Source organism: Daphnia carinata, chromosome 3, assembly GCF_022539665.2.
Source record: "Daphnia carinata strain CSIRO-1 chromosome 3, CSIRO_AGI_Dcar_HiC_V3, whole genome shotgun sequence".
Lineage (NCBI taxonomy): Eukaryota > Metazoa > Arthropoda > Branchiopoda > Diplostraca > Daphniidae > Daphnia > Daphnia carinata.
In genome coordinates, this window is record NC_081333.1 from 2,966,335 (window position 1) to 2,981,838 (window position 15,504).

At 43.2% G+C, this 15,504-nt stretch overlaps 3 protein-coding genes across 3 annotated transcripts; 2 read left to right on the forward strand and 1 right to left on the reverse strand.

The window, feature by feature from the left end:
* The first annotated feature begins 6,395 nt into the window (after positions 1 to 6,395).
* Positions 6,396 to 13,161, forward strand: LOC130693256 (uncharacterized). Its single transcript, XM_057516381.2, has 11 exons — positions 6,396 to 6,691; positions 6,777 to 6,963; positions 7,034 to 7,769; positions 7,847 to 8,315; positions 8,380 to 8,534; positions 8,609 to 10,813; positions 10,877 to 11,130; positions 11,200 to 11,524; positions 11,588 to 11,851; positions 11,977 to 12,198; positions 12,268 to 13,161. The coding sequence occupies exons 1-11, from the start codon at positions 6,508 to 6,510 to the stop codon at positions 13,117 to 13,119; spliced, it is 5,853 nt and encodes a 1,950-aa protein (XP_057372364.1). The 5' UTR covers positions 6,396 to 6,507; the 3' UTR covers positions 13,120 to 13,161.
* On the reverse strand, positions 13,133 to 14,384 carry LOC130693317 (ATP synthase subunit O, mitochondrial-like). The gene is made up of 5 exons (XM_057516450.2): positions 14,270 to 14,384; positions 13,994 to 14,038; positions 13,692 to 13,935; positions 13,514 to 13,626; positions 13,133 to 13,455 (listed from the first exon to the last, which is right to left on the reverse strand). Exons 1-5 carry the CDS (start codon positions 14,297 to 14,299, stop codon positions 13,255 to 13,257), a joined length of 633 nt encoding a protein of 210 aa, XP_057372433.1. The 5' UTR covers positions 14,300 to 14,384; the 3' UTR covers positions 13,133 to 13,254.
* On the forward strand, positions 14,350 to 15,231 carry LOC130693326 (AP-2 complex subunit sigma). The gene is made up of 4 exons (XM_057516461.2): positions 14,350 to 14,484; positions 14,558 to 14,707; positions 14,767 to 14,940; positions 15,006 to 15,231. Exons 1-4 carry the CDS (start codon positions 14,350 to 14,352, stop codon positions 15,105 to 15,107), a joined length of 561 nt encoding a protein of 186 aa, XP_057372444.2. The 3' UTR covers positions 15,108 to 15,231.
* Positions 15,232 to 15,504: the final 273 nt, after the last annotated feature.

Sequence of the window (15,504 nt, forward strand, 5' to 3'; positions counted from 1 at the left end):
TTTTTTTTTTTTTTTTTGGGTTTTTTAAATGTCACACTTTCGCCATTTGTCTATCGCTGATGTTTGGCCGCTCGTTGGATGACAGGAAGAACCAATAACGGGAAGTAGAAGCTGAATATTGAACATGATTCGTGTTCTCTGCCGCGCAGTTTGGGCCTTGCCCTCGCCCCCAAAAGAAAATCTTTGAAACAGTAACAAAGAATTTGAATGAAGAATAAAAAAAAAATAAAGGGGGGGGGGGGAAGCGCGTGAATGAAGAGACACTGCGCGAAATAGCAAATCAGCAAACAACAAGAAAAACAAAACAAAACAAAAACGGCTCATAAATGCTTGAGTTGCTCCGTGTTCCAACTATGCCAACATCACCGACTGAAATGCACAGGCCGTCGAACACTGTCGACGGAGCACGACACGAAAATCCAACAGAGGGACCGGACCAAAAGGGCCAACACACAAAAAAAAAAAAAAGAAGGTGCGAGTCTGCGCACTTCCCGTTCGATATGGGTTGGGGACACGTTTTACAAATGGCCCCCCCCCCCAAAAAAAAAAAAAAAAAATGAAATCCCAACTGTTGTTTCACATTCTTATTCGATTTTTTTTTGTTTTGTTTTGTTTTTGTTACGTGTCGGGATCGATACCCGTAAAGACGTCGCGACGCGCTTGCAATGGCTGTCGTTGATGTTCGTTGTCTTGTCTGCGAATTCGGGCCCGTTTCAATTGGCGGCGGATCACTTCCAGGTTGGCCAGCGTTTCGGCCGCCTCGGGCAACAGGCAGGTCAAGACGGCCCTGTGCAGGCATTGACATTCGTTGGCCGCTTCTTCGGCCGGGTCCTTGACGTCGATCGGATCGCTCGGTTTGGCCGCTTGCGGCGAGTCAAATTGCTGAGGATCGTCGATGGATTGCGGCTCGGTTTGAGTCGGGACGGAGGCGCGCGACGGCGACACGACCCTGGACACGTTGTGCGCGTCTTTGGTCTTTTTGTCCAGGCCGTTTTTCATCATCAGCGCGTCCCCGGCATCGTTTTGCGGCGTCAGCTGGAGCCGCGTAGAGGTCGACTTGGCCTGATGGACTATCGTCTTGTCTGAAGTAGGATCTTGGAAGTAATTCCAGTAAGAAACTGTGGCCACGGCCGGCGGAATGGCGTCGCCGTTTTGATTTGAAATCAGCAACGGCCACGCGGAACAATAAGCCGGCCGTCGTCGACGGACTGGACTCTCTTTACGGGCGATGTCGCAATCCTGGAACGCCGATGCGATGCGATATTCTATTGCAGAAATCTCTGGCGGAATGGCATCCAGCCGGCTGGATGCCATTCCGGCCTCGTTTTTCATGCCGGTCGCTGCAGTGGCGTGTGACGTGTCGTTCGATTGATCGATAAGGTGCCGTCCATCATCTACAGTCACGTCCGGTATTGATTCATCCGTAATCTCTTCCTGTCGTCGGCAGGCGGAAGACGGCCGAAATGCCGATGCGGCTCTTTCGCCACGTTTGCCGTCCGCTTCGTTCGAATCATCATCGGCATTCAGACGTTCTTGCGCGTGATAATAGACGTCGGCCTCTATCGTTTCCTGGCTGATGGAAGCCGATCCCGACGTTGGTTGGGTCACGTCTCCTTCATTTATCGCGCCTGATGGATTCGCCGTTGGTTCGACGTCCACGCCGTCCAATGCCTTACAAGGCGGAATGATGGCCACCACATCCGGATGGATTGATGAAAGATTACCTGCAATTTCATCCGCACATTCGGCTATCTCGAAAGAAATGCTATCCGTGAAAGGCTGGCCTGCGTCGTCCGCCATCGGATTACGAACGGTGCCAACTGGATCAATTATCTCTTCCGTATTGGTTTGTTTCTTCTCTCGCCGATCAGCCGCACGCTGACCGTTGCATAAAAACACGGGTCCTCTATTCGTTTTGGCTTTGATCCGGCGGATGAGTGCGATCGATAGCCTTTTGCCGAAGCGCTTCCGGCGAATGAACGCGTTGATGTCCGCCTCTGTTTTCGCGGCCTCGTTGCAATGCATCTTCGTTTCCTTTCGCTTGGCTTTGCGCTCTTTTAGACGCTCTTGCCGCTCGTCGATGCAGGCGGCTAAGCGGGCGGGAAAGTTGGGCCATCCGGAGTACTCAATCGAAGGCTCGGTTTGCTCATTGGGCGGGTCTAACAGCTCGTTTTTATTCAGCGTCACTTCCCAAACGAGCGATTGATGTCTGACAATCTCTTGCAATTCGATTTGTGATTGATCGTCTTCTTCTTCTTCTTCTTCCTCCAGACTATCTCTGTCGCTCTCGTCATCGGGCACGTTAACGACCAATGATGTGCTTCGTTTAAGAACGGCCCTAGGCGCCGGATGATCCATTTGCTGTTGTTGTTGTTGTTGTTGTTGCTGCTTCTGCTGGCGGAAGGCCCACAATTTTCGTTGACGCACTTTAGCCACTTGGCGTTCGACCCAGCTAGGACCGACCGGAGACAAGGGCTGCGAAGTGTCATCCGCTGCGACGCCACCTTCCGCAACGATTCCGCAGGAAGGGGTGGCTAGAGGAGGAAGTCGTTGATCCATTTCATTTGCCACGGGGCAAATCTCGCTTTCCAGCGCTTCCGTTTCCTCCGGAATGGCAATGATTGGCAATTTGGCTGTGTGACGAGTGTCGTTATCGTGCCAATCTTCCATATCATCTCTCTGGATAGCGTCGAAATGAACGTGACGGTTTGCTCTCATCCGCCAGTTGGCAGTTCGTCGCTTCAGGATGGATCGTCCGGATGCGGTGGAACGCCACGCCGTAGAAGCCCCTTGCTCAACACTTTGGCTGTTGGCTTTCTGGCGGAGGATGTCGTCGAGTGGTCGTCTAATGAAACGCTCCCTGTGTTCCATACTTTGCTTGCGACGCCGTTCCAGGACGGTTTGAATGTAACGCCATCTCTCGGCGGCCGCCGTCGACTCCCTCGCCGAAAGCGATCTGCAATTCGAAATACAAAACAAAAAAACATTCAGATGAAGATGAGAGTTGCACGTTTTGCGGAGGACGGATGTTCCAATCACGATCGTGAATCTACCCCCGGTGGCTGTCCGCAATAGCCCAACGGGGAAGTGCGATGGTTAGAGGGAGAGGGGAGGGAGGGAGGGAAACGAGTCAAAAATTTTAATATTCCAAAACAGCGAGAGAGTTAGCCTCGCACAACAAAACTTGCGAAGAGGAATCGAGCTTTTGTGCTGCCGAGGGGAGGATTAATTTTCAATGAAGAACAGAGCCAGAGGCATAGCAGGTCGATCCGGCTTATAAGGGCGAAGCGATGCGAGTAAAAAAAAAAAAAAAAAAAAAACGGGAGGGGGGGGGGGGGAGAGCTGGATAACAGCAGCTTGTTGCCGCTTAAATATACATATACATGTATAGACGAGCCGAAAAACTTTGGTCTAGTCTACTAGAATATAATGAGACGGAAGCTCTTAACGAAAATCTATGCCAAGTAAGTTGGTGCGTTTTTTTTTTGTTTTTGTTTTTTTAATTATTATTTTCTTAAAATTTATGTTTTTGAAAGAGTAGCAGCAGATATTCAGTGGGACGCTCGGTTTCATTTTGGCCGCTTTCATTTTAGGACAAATGTATGTAAATGGGGCGTTAATGAAACGTACCTGACTTTGGTGCTGGATTGGGCGGCCAACTGCTTAAGCCGTTGATTCCTATGGATCGACTCTAGGCTGCCCCAATGCCGGAACGAAGTAGACGGAAGCGAATGAGACGAGAGTGGAAGTCGGCCGTCGATAGAAAACGATCTGCCGTGAATTGCACCGCTTCCATTGCCGTTGATCCGACCGGAACAGTCTCGCTTCGACAGTTCGTACTGATGTTGGCGACTATCCAAAGTACTGCACGATTTACATTTTTTTTTTTTCTTTTTAACATAAAAATCTAAATGAATTTACTCTTTTAGAACGTTTTTTTTTTTTTTTGCATCTCATTTCATCGCTCCCACCACAACAATAAGTCGACTTACTTAGCCGGATGCACTTTCTTTTGATGTTTTTTTTTTTTTTCTATAGACATTTACGACCCACGTCTTTTTACATATTTATAGAGTCTCTCGGCGTACAAGACGAAATGCAAATGAGCCGACTTACAAATTTGGCCACAATTAGATTCAATGTATACACAATTCGCAAATGGCAACTTTAAAAACCTATGGCCATCTTAGTTGATCTAATCAATCACTAGTGTTTTTCGTAATGCCTCTTTGGCCGCTTTCATGAACCAAAGCTATTAATATCACTCATTTTTTTTTCCCTTTTTCCCATTATCTAATTAAAGTTACCGCCTTTCCTAACAACCCTCAGACATTTGCAGAGTTTGTCCCAATTGTGGACGATTGTCAAGGTAGAGCGCGCATAAAGTTTGCTAATAATGTGCTCTCTATCCATCAGCGTATATACCTCCCCCCCCCCCTCCCCTTTCGTATTGATTAGTTTCACATGCATGGGTAACGAACAGGTAAAATAATGTAGTGCTGCTCTGCGTAGAGATACCATCGTCGCGTTCTATTTTTGTTTTCCTCCCTCCGAACACCATTTGAATAGTGGTTTGCATGCGGGATGTTATTATTCAATATAGAAAGACTAACGTGGTGGCTAGTAACAAGCATGAAACTCTAAAAATGGGGGAGGGCTAAAACAAAACATATTGACAACGTACTCCCTGCCCTTTTTGTTTTGTTTTTGTTTTTCATTTAGAAGTGGCCAGATGATGTCTGTGTGAATACCATTACCTAATTAATGGTGAATGAGCGCCATGACGTCGTAGAGATGCAATCCAGGAATTTGATGCGCGACTGCTCTGGATGACGTTGTTGCGGACCGAGTTATTGGTCGGAGAGTAGAAGAGACAGAATGGATTACCGCTGCTGTTGCTGACAGCACTTATTCCACCGATGCTCGGACTGCTGCAGTTGGATGCGACGTGCAGCTGGAATGGCCATCCGTCAGGAGTTTCATCCGCCAACTCCATTGTTGAAGGGCTACGCTTCCTTCCTTTTGATTGAATTCCCTCTTCTTTTTTTTCTTTTTTTTTCTGCGTCCGGTGCTGTTGTCTGCCTTTTTTTTTCGATTGTAATCTAAAAAAATTTCGAAACACTCGCTATTTTTTTTTCAGATTGTGGGTTGAAGATTCTTCATTCTTGTGTTTGCGGCTGTTACTTCGCCGTCTTTTCTTATCACTGTGGACATACCGGTCCAAGTGAAAGTTCTACGAGACGATCGAGTCTTTTGTAGCGGTTTTCTTCCTCAGGTTGTCGTCATGGAGACGCACACGAGGCAGCACAGCAACATCCCAGCAGGAGAAATGTTCACAAACACACACTTTAGTTTCCAATACCGAAGGCCAGCTCTCCGTTAGCGTTCGATATTCTGCGGCCTGTGCGTTTGTCGATATCCCCCATTTTTATTTTTATTTTTTTTTTTTTTCACGTAGACCACAGAGAACCGTGCAAAAAATAAAAGCCGAACTGCATTACTGTGTATTTACGTAACAGGCGCGACACGTCGTGCTTAAATGGCGGACTTGCGGCATCTGCCTTACTACCCGATATGAAATGTCTAGTCGACTTTGTAGATGTAATCTCCCTGGAAAAAATATTGGTGTATAACGCTTTTGAATATTGAACTGGAGAAGGAAAAAAAAGGGCACACAGCTACTGACTCATTTTTGATAAAAATTCAATGTTCTCCTTCATTTTATTTGCTAGTATGGGATCCACAACGGCTCGAACTGTGAATTTATTAAAAAGCATTGTTGACGTAACTATAATCTGGATAAATATACTTTCGTCAGACAAATTTTTAATCTATTTTTATGTACGTACGATGTCGGGATATAGTCATGTTTTTATTGTGAGATGGTATTGCCCAGATGCTTTGGTGTTTTGGTGATTCTTTGCAAGAAAAGGATAAGATCATAATATACATGCCGCACGCAACGCACCATATGTTGTTGTCACATCACGAAGATGTGCTTGAAGCTTTTCGGCCCGACATGGAAAAATTCATTACTATAATGAGACGTGGAAAAGAGATCAACGGATGACTTAGGGGTCACGACAACATACCCTTCTTTGCTTCACTAATTCAAATACTTAATTAAAAGTAACGGGTATATCTATATATTACGTAATCAAGCAAGTGGCAGTGAAATGCCCAGCAAGAACACCATGACAACTATCGATGGTTAAGCTTGCTTTCGTTGAGATGTTCAAATTAGAAATGGCATTTCTGGTTTCAATAGCATTTCTGCCGAATCGTTGATCAAAAATTCAAAATAATGGAGTAAAATAGCAAATAGTAAATGAACGAAGGTCTTGGCGGCACCGCATCACTGGCAACACTGCATTCGAATGGCGGCTGGTTGAGCAGACGATATTTGGAAACAAAACTCAAATTTTACATCTCACGTCGTTTGCACGTGGTTGACATTTGAATAAGTTTTGTACAGTTTGTGCTAGAAAGATTCGGTGTAGTTTCACCATGCAGTCACCTGAGAAACGAAAAAACCCATCAGATGTTGAGGACGAAGAAAATGAACCAGAAATGGAAAGTGAAAATCCGGAAACGTCTGAACAAAATGTTACCAAAGCAGGTGTCAAGAAACGTAAACGGGATTTAGCGTGGTCGTTTATGGAGGGTTTGGCAGGCCCAGAACCATTTGAAGGTATGAAATTATAACACCTTGAGTGCATGATCTTATGTTTTCAAAACATCATAGTCTAAGTGTTTGTTTGAACTTTCTCGCCTAGCTCTCAAGAGTTTCATTGCTTCAGCGGAAGCATTCAAAGCCAAGGAACACGGAGCTGTTGATATTGTCAAGGATTTCTTTCAGAATGGTGGGACTGGCAGGGAGTTTCTGCCACTTTTGGACTTGCCCAAATTTAAAACAAATGAAGTCACAATAGTTTTTAACAGTCTCGAAATTCTCTTTCAAAGGTAAAAACTCACAAACCTCACAATTCTTATGCCATGATATTGTAACAAAGTTATTTTTATAAACAAACAGAATGGCGAGTGACCTAACCGAATATCGTGATTTGGGCGCAAATATAGCGAGCAGCATTCTCAAATCACACATGGATACAATCTATAGGACAATGCTACCTTCTTCAACTGCCACACAAATTAAATCGGCGCTCAGGCTTCTTACCACAATGGTTACCCTCGGTCACCTGACAGCCCGCGCAGTGATCACTCGTGTAGACTTTGCTCACGAAAACCTTGTAGAAGCTAGTCAACGTAAATCGCTACATGACTTGCCAGACGTGCGCTCCACTTTTGTCATGTTCATCACTTCTTTCTTGTTGGAAGAAGATTCAATGCTATTGCGTACGATTAGCGAAAATCCAGCTATTCTCTGGCCTGTCTTTTTCCACCTCCGTACTGACACCATCGGTGTAGTACAGCTTTTTCTGGAAGCTCTCCGCGACAAAGTTGTGATGAACCCGATGCTCAGCAAAACGCTTAAATTTCACATTTTCAAATCAAGCCATTTAGTACAGTTGATGCGTCTTTTCCACTGGATCGGACCACAAAAGCCAAAAAGAATTGGTAAGGAAGACAGCGCTGAAGAGCCTCCTCTCGATGAAGCTTTGGAGGAGGACAAAGTTACGGTAGCAGAACTTCTTCAAAGTCTCTTGCTTTCCCTCACGACTTCACACAAATACGGAATAGCTTTTCCTGATTACAATCTCGGTGTTGATTCCACAACGAAGAACAGCCTGATCCTTGAAATGTTACAGGTATGCCATCGCATCTGTTATTCTTGATAGCATGTACATCTTCTTATTTATTTATTTATCTTTTTTTTTTTCTGTAGAATTTGTTCAACTTCTGGGGTGGAACTACGCCGCGTATTGTCGAAATCCAGTCGCAGCTTGTCGTCAAGACGATAGAAAAATGTCCAGATTTGTTGGATTGCTATTTTCGAAGTTTGGCACCAGAAATTGACCTTATCCGAATGTCAGTTCCATGGCTGAAGCTGTGCAGCGTCGTGAAGCAAATCATTCAAGCCCAGAATTTGACAATGGTATTCAATCCAAAAGAAAAACACACTGTAGCTCAACAGATGCTACGTGCAGCCACCTTGGTTGGTCCACTTTCCCTTCCGCGAAATTTTTTCACGAAAGGTTTGCTCATAGAGCATTCCGGCATCAGAATGAACGTCGGCGAGATTCTTCAGGTCATATTTACCAAAGTCAACGAATTCCATGATATTTTAATGAAGAACCCAAAAGCAAATATGTATTCGGAAACTGAAAAGAAGGAAATCTTTTTAGCCTTTAAGAGTAAATGGAACACTTCGCCTTTCTAGTCTTCATTGTGCCAATATATTATTCTCTTTCTTTATAGAGAAAATCTCGTGGCAAGTACCGCAGACGTCAAAATTGATTATAATCTGCCGTGAAATGCCCACCTTCAAAAATCAAGTGTGGTACGGAAAATGTTGGCTAGTTATTTTAGATCTATTGGTAAACTATGCAAAATTCGGATGGATACCAGTAGAGGTAATATTGTCAAAAGATAGATATATTATTTTAGTGCATGATTTTATCCAATTAAAGAAAATTTTTATTTTTAGGAACAAATCAATTTGCCGGCAACGGAAATGGCCGAAGCTGTAATGGAATGTGATAACGATTTTTCTATCAATGAAGATCTTTTGCAAAACCTGAAATTGGCTATATTTACCCTTATCTCTTCGTTATCACATCTTCCAAAAATGAATGAAGAGCAACAAAAGCTTTTGGTTTCCCAACTATCATCGTGCCTGAAAAAAAACATCAGGCCCGAATTACGATTGTGTGTTGGCTCACTGCTGCTCAAACTAGCCAATCAGCCAGAGGTGCCACATGTACACCTGTCCTCAACCGAGTTAAATATCTGGACATCTATGCTAGAAAGGCATCCTGAAACCACTGAATTTTTCGCTAAAGTCTTTTCATCTTTCTTGACGTCATCCGAATCGTATACCGAAGAGTATGAATCCATTTTCGGTCCTCTGAAGACTGAAAAACAAGAACAGCCATGCAGCCAACTTCTCCTGGTGGCTTCGAAATGCATTAAGCAAATAGACGGTGATCAGGAACCCATCGCCTCTTATATCACGGCAGTAATGTGCAATCTAGTACTTAGCCAAAATGGTGATCCGAAAGCCTTCGCAAACGTACTGTCAAAAGCCGTACCCAAGAGCCTATCTTCGAGACCAGCACTAAACAGTTTTCTAAAATCGTGGACTAAGAAGAAGCCACCGGCTGACATATCGACAGTTGAGCTGGATCCCACGTCCGTAATGCTCTACAACTGCTGCTTTCCGAATGAATTGGATTGGACTACATTAAAGATGGAATGGGAAAGCGAAATTGCTGCCAAGAGAAATCGATTAGACATTGTCGAAGTAGCTTTCTATCAATGTCTTACCTGCCTCTCGTTATCTACTGCGCGGAAGGCGGCTCAGTTGAACATTTTAAGCCTCTTACGCATCCTTGTCGACGGTGAAGTCGATGAATCGGGCTATCCACTTCACGTCAAGTTGCTCGAAGATTCTCGCACTTTACAGTGGTTCGACCTGATGAACACACGTGATTCGTACATTGTGGATTTCAATTCGCTCGTCCAAGACTCGTTGAAGCTTGTCCAAGATCATCGTTTAGATCAGCTCTACCAGCGTAAATTGAACGATTCGATCGCCTCTGTTATCCAAGGCGAAGGTTCCCTTGAAGAAATCGACGAAGACAAGCTACTGCACTCATTATCTGAATTAAAGATTAACGAAATTGAGCCACAAATTCAATCGCTTGTTCATCGGTTAACGTCCACAGCCGACGACGTTTGCCTGCGTTATCTGAATGTTTTTCTTCAGTTAGCTGGTAGACTGCGACTAGAAGGTGTAATGCAACGGATCTCGTGGTCAGTTTTTTCACAAGCCCTTCAGCTTTTTGTTTCCTTCGAGGCCACTCCAATTTTGAAGAAAGGCATCTACGATGTTGCCAGCGTCTGCCCAGAATTTCTCGATGCAATCGACGACTTCACGTCTGTTTTAAACGCTTGCCTCAAATCCAAGTGGGATTACACATCCTTCTGCCTTCTTTTGGTTACTTCATCGAGCCAATTGTGCACTGCATTCGGTCAGTGGTGTCTGGGACACAAAAAACGTTTAAAAGATGTCAACTGGAGGTTGCAAATCGTTCCAGCTTATCTCGCGCATGCTGCAGCCGACGACAAAGTTTTGGACATGATCCATCGATATATTTCTCCAGTACTGAAACAGCTGTTGGTCAATCGCTCCGATTTCCTTAAAGTATGTGAAGAAATTCCAAAATTAACGGAATTTCTCAGCTTCATAATACCGAAACGTTGGAATGTGGAGGACTGCCATGAATTGGCCACACAACTGTTGGCAAACACCAAAAAAGGTTTCAGTTGTTCGCAGTTTGTTGAAGCCGGTAGGCATGGCACCCATTATGATCTTCATGCCAAACTATGTCTCCATGCAACTGTTCGGCAGTTCAAATCGGAGAACCCAGAACCAAGTGAAGTGCAGCGGCTCACCCAAGAATTCGATTGGCTATCCAAACAGACACAAGCTGATCTCCCTACCTTGGCCAAATGCATTGTTGAAGATGATGTTTGGGATAAATTCCTCAAGTATACGCTGCGTATCGGTCTTCGTGCTCTCACTATTAGTGAATCACCTCTACCACCTTTGGCCCTGGGACTCATGACTAACGTTTGGCATTTACTTTTGGCCGGCCAAGGAGAAGAAGTGGCGACAGCATCACAAAAGGTACTTTATCCAAGGAAAAACAACGCGAACTGACCTTTAACATTTTCTGAATTTCGAGTGCAGGTCCATGAGATGGTTATCAGCCATTCGGAATTTATGACTGTTATAATGGACGAAAGGGAGACGTATACTGAGCAAAAGAAAGCAGTTTTGCAACTCTTGACCGTATTGATACAAGTGAATCCAAAAATTTGTCAAGGCAGTCAAATTCCTTTGCTGTTGTCCTCTTATTACGCAACCAGATCGACTTCCGATCAACTTATTTTAGGATTGTTGCGGACCTACGAGAAAAATGGCGTTGTACTGTCGCCTTTCAAGTAAGAATTTGAACTGCTAGTTTTCAAATCAGCTAATGGGTAATTTATGTTTTTGATTTATTTACAAAGGCCTTATTTATGGGGACCAGCGGCCGCTGCTCATTATTCAATTCAAAGGGGTGTAGCAACTCGGGTTGCTAAATTGCCAGAAGCTACTGAAGTGCTAGCTTTATTGAATAGCAAAAAGCTACTTCACACCGCCTATAATTTCCCCATCGAACTCAGGCTCAATGGCATGGAAATTACTCGAGAAAGTGAAGACTACGATCCGCGTTTCACTCTTTTGTCATTAGTTCACATTCTCTCATCACAGTATGACGTCCAGTGTAGCAGGTTCTCGCAATCTGGAGCCATATCATTACTTTTCGCTACTCTCAGCAGCCCATGCAGTGATGTATAAGTTTCATTCAAATGTGTGGTTTTATAGCGTTATTGAAATCCGCCGTTTTGCTTGTAGATGAGATCGATCGGTTGGCTCGGTCTGAGCCGCCTTTATGACCAGCTTCAAAGTGCGACCGCTTGGCCGGAACGTTGCTTGTGGATTCACCTTATCAATTGCGTCCGTTATGGGTCTGCCGAGTACTTCAGAGAGCGATTCAATGGTGCTCGCCAGTTGCCTCCAAAACTTCCCAATATTATTGCCCTGTTTCTTGCTAAAGCTGCGGCCATCATTCGCGATCCATCTCACCCCATGTACCGTGCAATCAACAACTTTCTGCTGGTAAAATCTTTTGGGGTTATAAATCCATTTTCTTTATATTACTATACCCTATTTTTTATTACTATTATGTATTCTATGATTTGGTATATCCTTTTTTTTTTTTAACTTTTTCTTTCTTTTTTAAGGTAAAATCTGCCATGGATGTAACGCAGGTTCCCGAATTTTTCGTCATGCTTCACAATACTGAACTTCCCGAACAGAGAGCGATTCAAAGAAGCTTCCTTTTCAATCTTCTACGCGACGGCATCAAGAGTCGACAAGACTATTTAGTTTGCGCCAGAAGAAGAGTTTTCCGAATCCTTCTGTCTCTGGAGCCGTCGAAGCTGTTGACCGACAAATCCGAAAAGGTTCGATTACCATTCGCTTTATTTTGAAATGTTAAACTGACTTTATGTTTATTTTTTTTTATTATACAGCGGCTCATATTGGAAATCGTTCAATCGTCGCTTCAAAACTCGATCATTGCTTACGACTTGATCCAGCACCGTGGCTTAATCATGTGGCTGGACAGCCTGTTGCTAGCCGATACCCTTGTGGACGAACCTGTTCAGATGGTATCGGTGGTTACGACAATGTGGGACACTCTCTACAGCCACATGCAGAAGAAAAGGACATTGAAAGAGAAGGATGACAAGGAAGCGATGACAAAACTTGAAGAGGAAGTAGCGATGATGGAAGCAGAAGACGAAGGTGACAGTAAAACAAATTCCACCTCGGGCAAACCAACTGGCGATAACAAGACGCAGCCGACCAAAACCAATAGCAGAAAACCGATTTGGGATCAACTTCCAATGCAACACCACGTGATACCCCCCTGGATCATGTGTGAACTGATGCAGCTTTTGGTCAGTTTGTGGCATGTAATCTATAAAGCTGAACCAAACCTCGACACTTTCAACAAATATGTTCGAGTTCTCTGCGCTGCCGCTTCGCATATTCACGAATCCAGAAAACTGATTCACGCAGCCCAGGACAAGGATATGAAGGCCGTCCGGTTTGTTACACCTCCTGGTATGTTGACCGTCAAACTGATGCGCCAGCTTGTTGAAGTATCGTCCCGTTTCGTAAGCAAACTTCCCGATCTTAAGGATCATTTGGCAATTGTTGAAAGTTCAAAAGCACAATCATCAGTCGATCCTATAGAATTAACGCGTAGTTGGGAAAGAAGACACAGCTACATGCGAGAACTTATGAACCATGAAGAACCAAATACTTTAACCAGATATGATGTTCATATGTTACTTTCCTTAGCTGAATGTGGAATTTGATTTTTAAAATGACTTTTTTTTTGCATACAACGAGAAACCCGTCATACGGAATTTATTTTTATAATCCACTACAGCATAATTTTGCCATTTGATGTACATAATTTCTCCCACTATCACACAACCAATTAGAAACTTTTAGACGGGTTGCTTAAGAAGAGTGGTAAAACGGTCGATTTTGGAGGACAAACTCATGTCGATGTAACGATCTCCAATGGAAACTACAAGTCCACCAACGATGGAAGGATCTATCTTGGTTGAAACGTTGAGAGTCTGTCCTTTTTGAAGGAAACCAGACAGCGCGGCAGTGACTTCCTTCAACGTGGCAGCATCCAAAGCCTGGAAAACGAGAAACACTAATCAATATATTCATAACAACTTCATGGATTAGATATACCTTGGCTGAGGTGATCTCACAAGTAACTTCACCCCTGAAGGCAGCCATCATGGTAAGAAAATGGTTAGTCACAACATCTAGCTTGGAAAGCCTTCCATTTTCAGCAAGAAGTTCTAGAATTTTAAAACCCCTAATTAATATTGAATGTGAAGGATTGAGACCAAAACTACAAGCTTACGGAGAAAGTTTCCAGTTATGGAACTCATGTTCAACTTCTTGGCAACTGAACCAATAGCATCTTTCTTCAATGACCGCTTCAAGGTAGGATTGGAAATGAATTCCCCCAAGCGGGTATCTTTCGAAATGGTAGCTTGGAAGTCTTTCAACTCTTTTTCTACTTTATCCAAAGATTTTTGTTTGGAGGCAGCAGAGTAAAGAGCTGAAGCATAGCGACCATATAACCCAAAAACTTGGACTGGAGCCTAAAGAAACCTTGTAATTAGGTTACAACGTACTTTTCATTGTATTCAAATGGTTTACCTTCACCAACTGGAGAGCTGATGAACTGGTGCTGAAGCTGCGAGCCTGAGAATATCAAAAGAGTTATTATTTTCTCTAATTAATTGCAATATATAACTATCTTCGAAAACAACCGGCTGTGGTCGCTAGCAATCAGCCGCTTTCACAAGCAAAACGGAATTCTATGTTAATAAACTTAACTATTCGTTAAACGACGGATCCTTTCGCTACAATGCAAAAACAGTATTCTTACTATTGTAACCTCCCTATTTTGGTAATTAAAATGATTTTACTTACGAGCACTCCGAATTTCGTTGAGGCAGCCATTTTAGTGGGTTCCAAAGTCAGTGTTGCCAGGTCGAGAAGGCACGATCTTGATGAAGAATTCACGATTCACGCCGTTAGGTGGCTTTTTGTCGGTGTTCCCAGCTGTGGTGGGTGTTTCATTTGACGGCATTTTTCCCGATATTCTTTTGTCGCATTCTTTCAAATTACAAAGACTTAGCGACATGGTACGTGTTTTACATAAAACTAAGCACATTACAAATTACAAAAAGTTTAATTGTTATTTAACTTCAATCCAAGATTCGTTTTATTTTGATCCAAAATCGTGCCGGCAAGACGAGGTTGGCAAAATGGTACATGAACTTTGATGACGATGAGAAACAAAAACTGATTGAAGAAGTGCACGCCGTTGTTACAGTCAGAGATGCAAAACACACAAATTTTGTTGAGGTAAATTTTATTACTTGACTGGTCCATGCATATATTAATACTTTGATCTCTGTTTCTAGTTTCGCAACTTCAAAATCATCTATCGGAGGTATGCTGGCCTTTATTTCTGCATCTGTGTAGATATCAATGACAACAACCTATGCTACTTAGAAGCCATTCACAATTTTGTTGAAGTATTGAATGAATATTTCCACAATGTCTGTGAATTAGATCTGGTGTTCAATTTTTACAAGGTATAGCTATAATGGTTCCTGGAAAATGTCAACCTAAATGATGAATTCTGCTATTTGCTCTATAGGTCTACAGTGTGGTTGATGAAATGTTTCTAGCTGGAGAAATCCGAGAAACCAGTCAAACCAAAGTTTTGAAGCAGCTTTTGATGCTCAGTTCTCTGGAGTGAATCACAAACATTCTCATTTAAAATATTCCTTTAAACCCATCTGAATCGTTAGGTTGATGTCTCGATGATCGTTCGTCTCTGTATTTTTGTTTGTTTTGCTACCCTGTACAAGATGTTAAACTCAGTTCACCCATGTTATTTTAATTATTTTCTGAAAGTTTTGGTTTTTAGTGGCCATATCCTATGAAGATTAAACTAGGGGTATTCCGTGTTCAAGTTTACCGTTCACCCGGTAAATTATCATGGTTTGTGTAACTCATCTGGAAATACTACATCCGAAGCCCAATGAAAATGGAGCAATTTTGCCGTTAACTCATCTGAGAGATAACATTTTCTCATTCGTAACTTTTATTTATTTTACCGGTCTGATCAATGCCGTGTTTTGCTCTTGCACAAT

Excerpts from the sequence above, each read along its gene's own strand:
- LOC130693317 (XM_057516450.2), bottom strand. The coding sequence starts at position 14,299 with ATGGCTGCCTCAACGAAATTCGGAGTGCTC. Across the intron at positions 14,039-14,269 it reads CAACGAAATTCGGAGTGCTC|GCTCGCAGCTTCAGCACCAG; the intron begins GTAAGTAAAATC and ends TGATATTCTCAG. Across the intron at positions 13,627-13,691 it reads CATAACTGGAAACTTTCTCC|AACTTCTTGCTGAAAATGGA; the intron begins GTAAGCTTGTAG and ends TTAAAATTCTAG.
- LOC130693326 (XM_057516461.2), top strand. The coding sequence starts at position 14,350 with ATGAAGAATTCACGATTCACGCCGTTAGGTGGCTTTTTGTCGGTGTTC. Across the intron at positions 14,708-14,766 it reads AACACACAAATTTTGTTGAG|TTTCGCAACTTCAAAATCAT; the intron begins GTAAATTTTATT and ends CTCTGTTTCTAG. Across the intron at positions 14,941-15,005 it reads TGGTGTTCAATTTTTACAAG|GTCTACAGTGTGGTTGATGA; the intron begins GTATAGCTATAA and ends TTTGCTCTATAG.
- LOC130693256 (XM_057516381.2), top strand. The coding sequence starts at position 6,508 with ATGCAGTCACCTGAGAAACGAAAAAACCCATCAGATGTTGAGGACGAA. Across the intron at positions 7,770-7,846 it reads TGATCCTTGAAATGTTACAG|AATTTGTTCAACTTCTGGGG; the intron begins GTATGCCATCGC and ends TTTTTTCTGTAG. Across the intron at positions 11,525-11,587 it reads TCAGCAGCCCATGCAGTGAT|ATGAGATCGATCGGTTGGCT; the intron begins GTATAAGTTTCA and ends TTTTGCTTGTAG.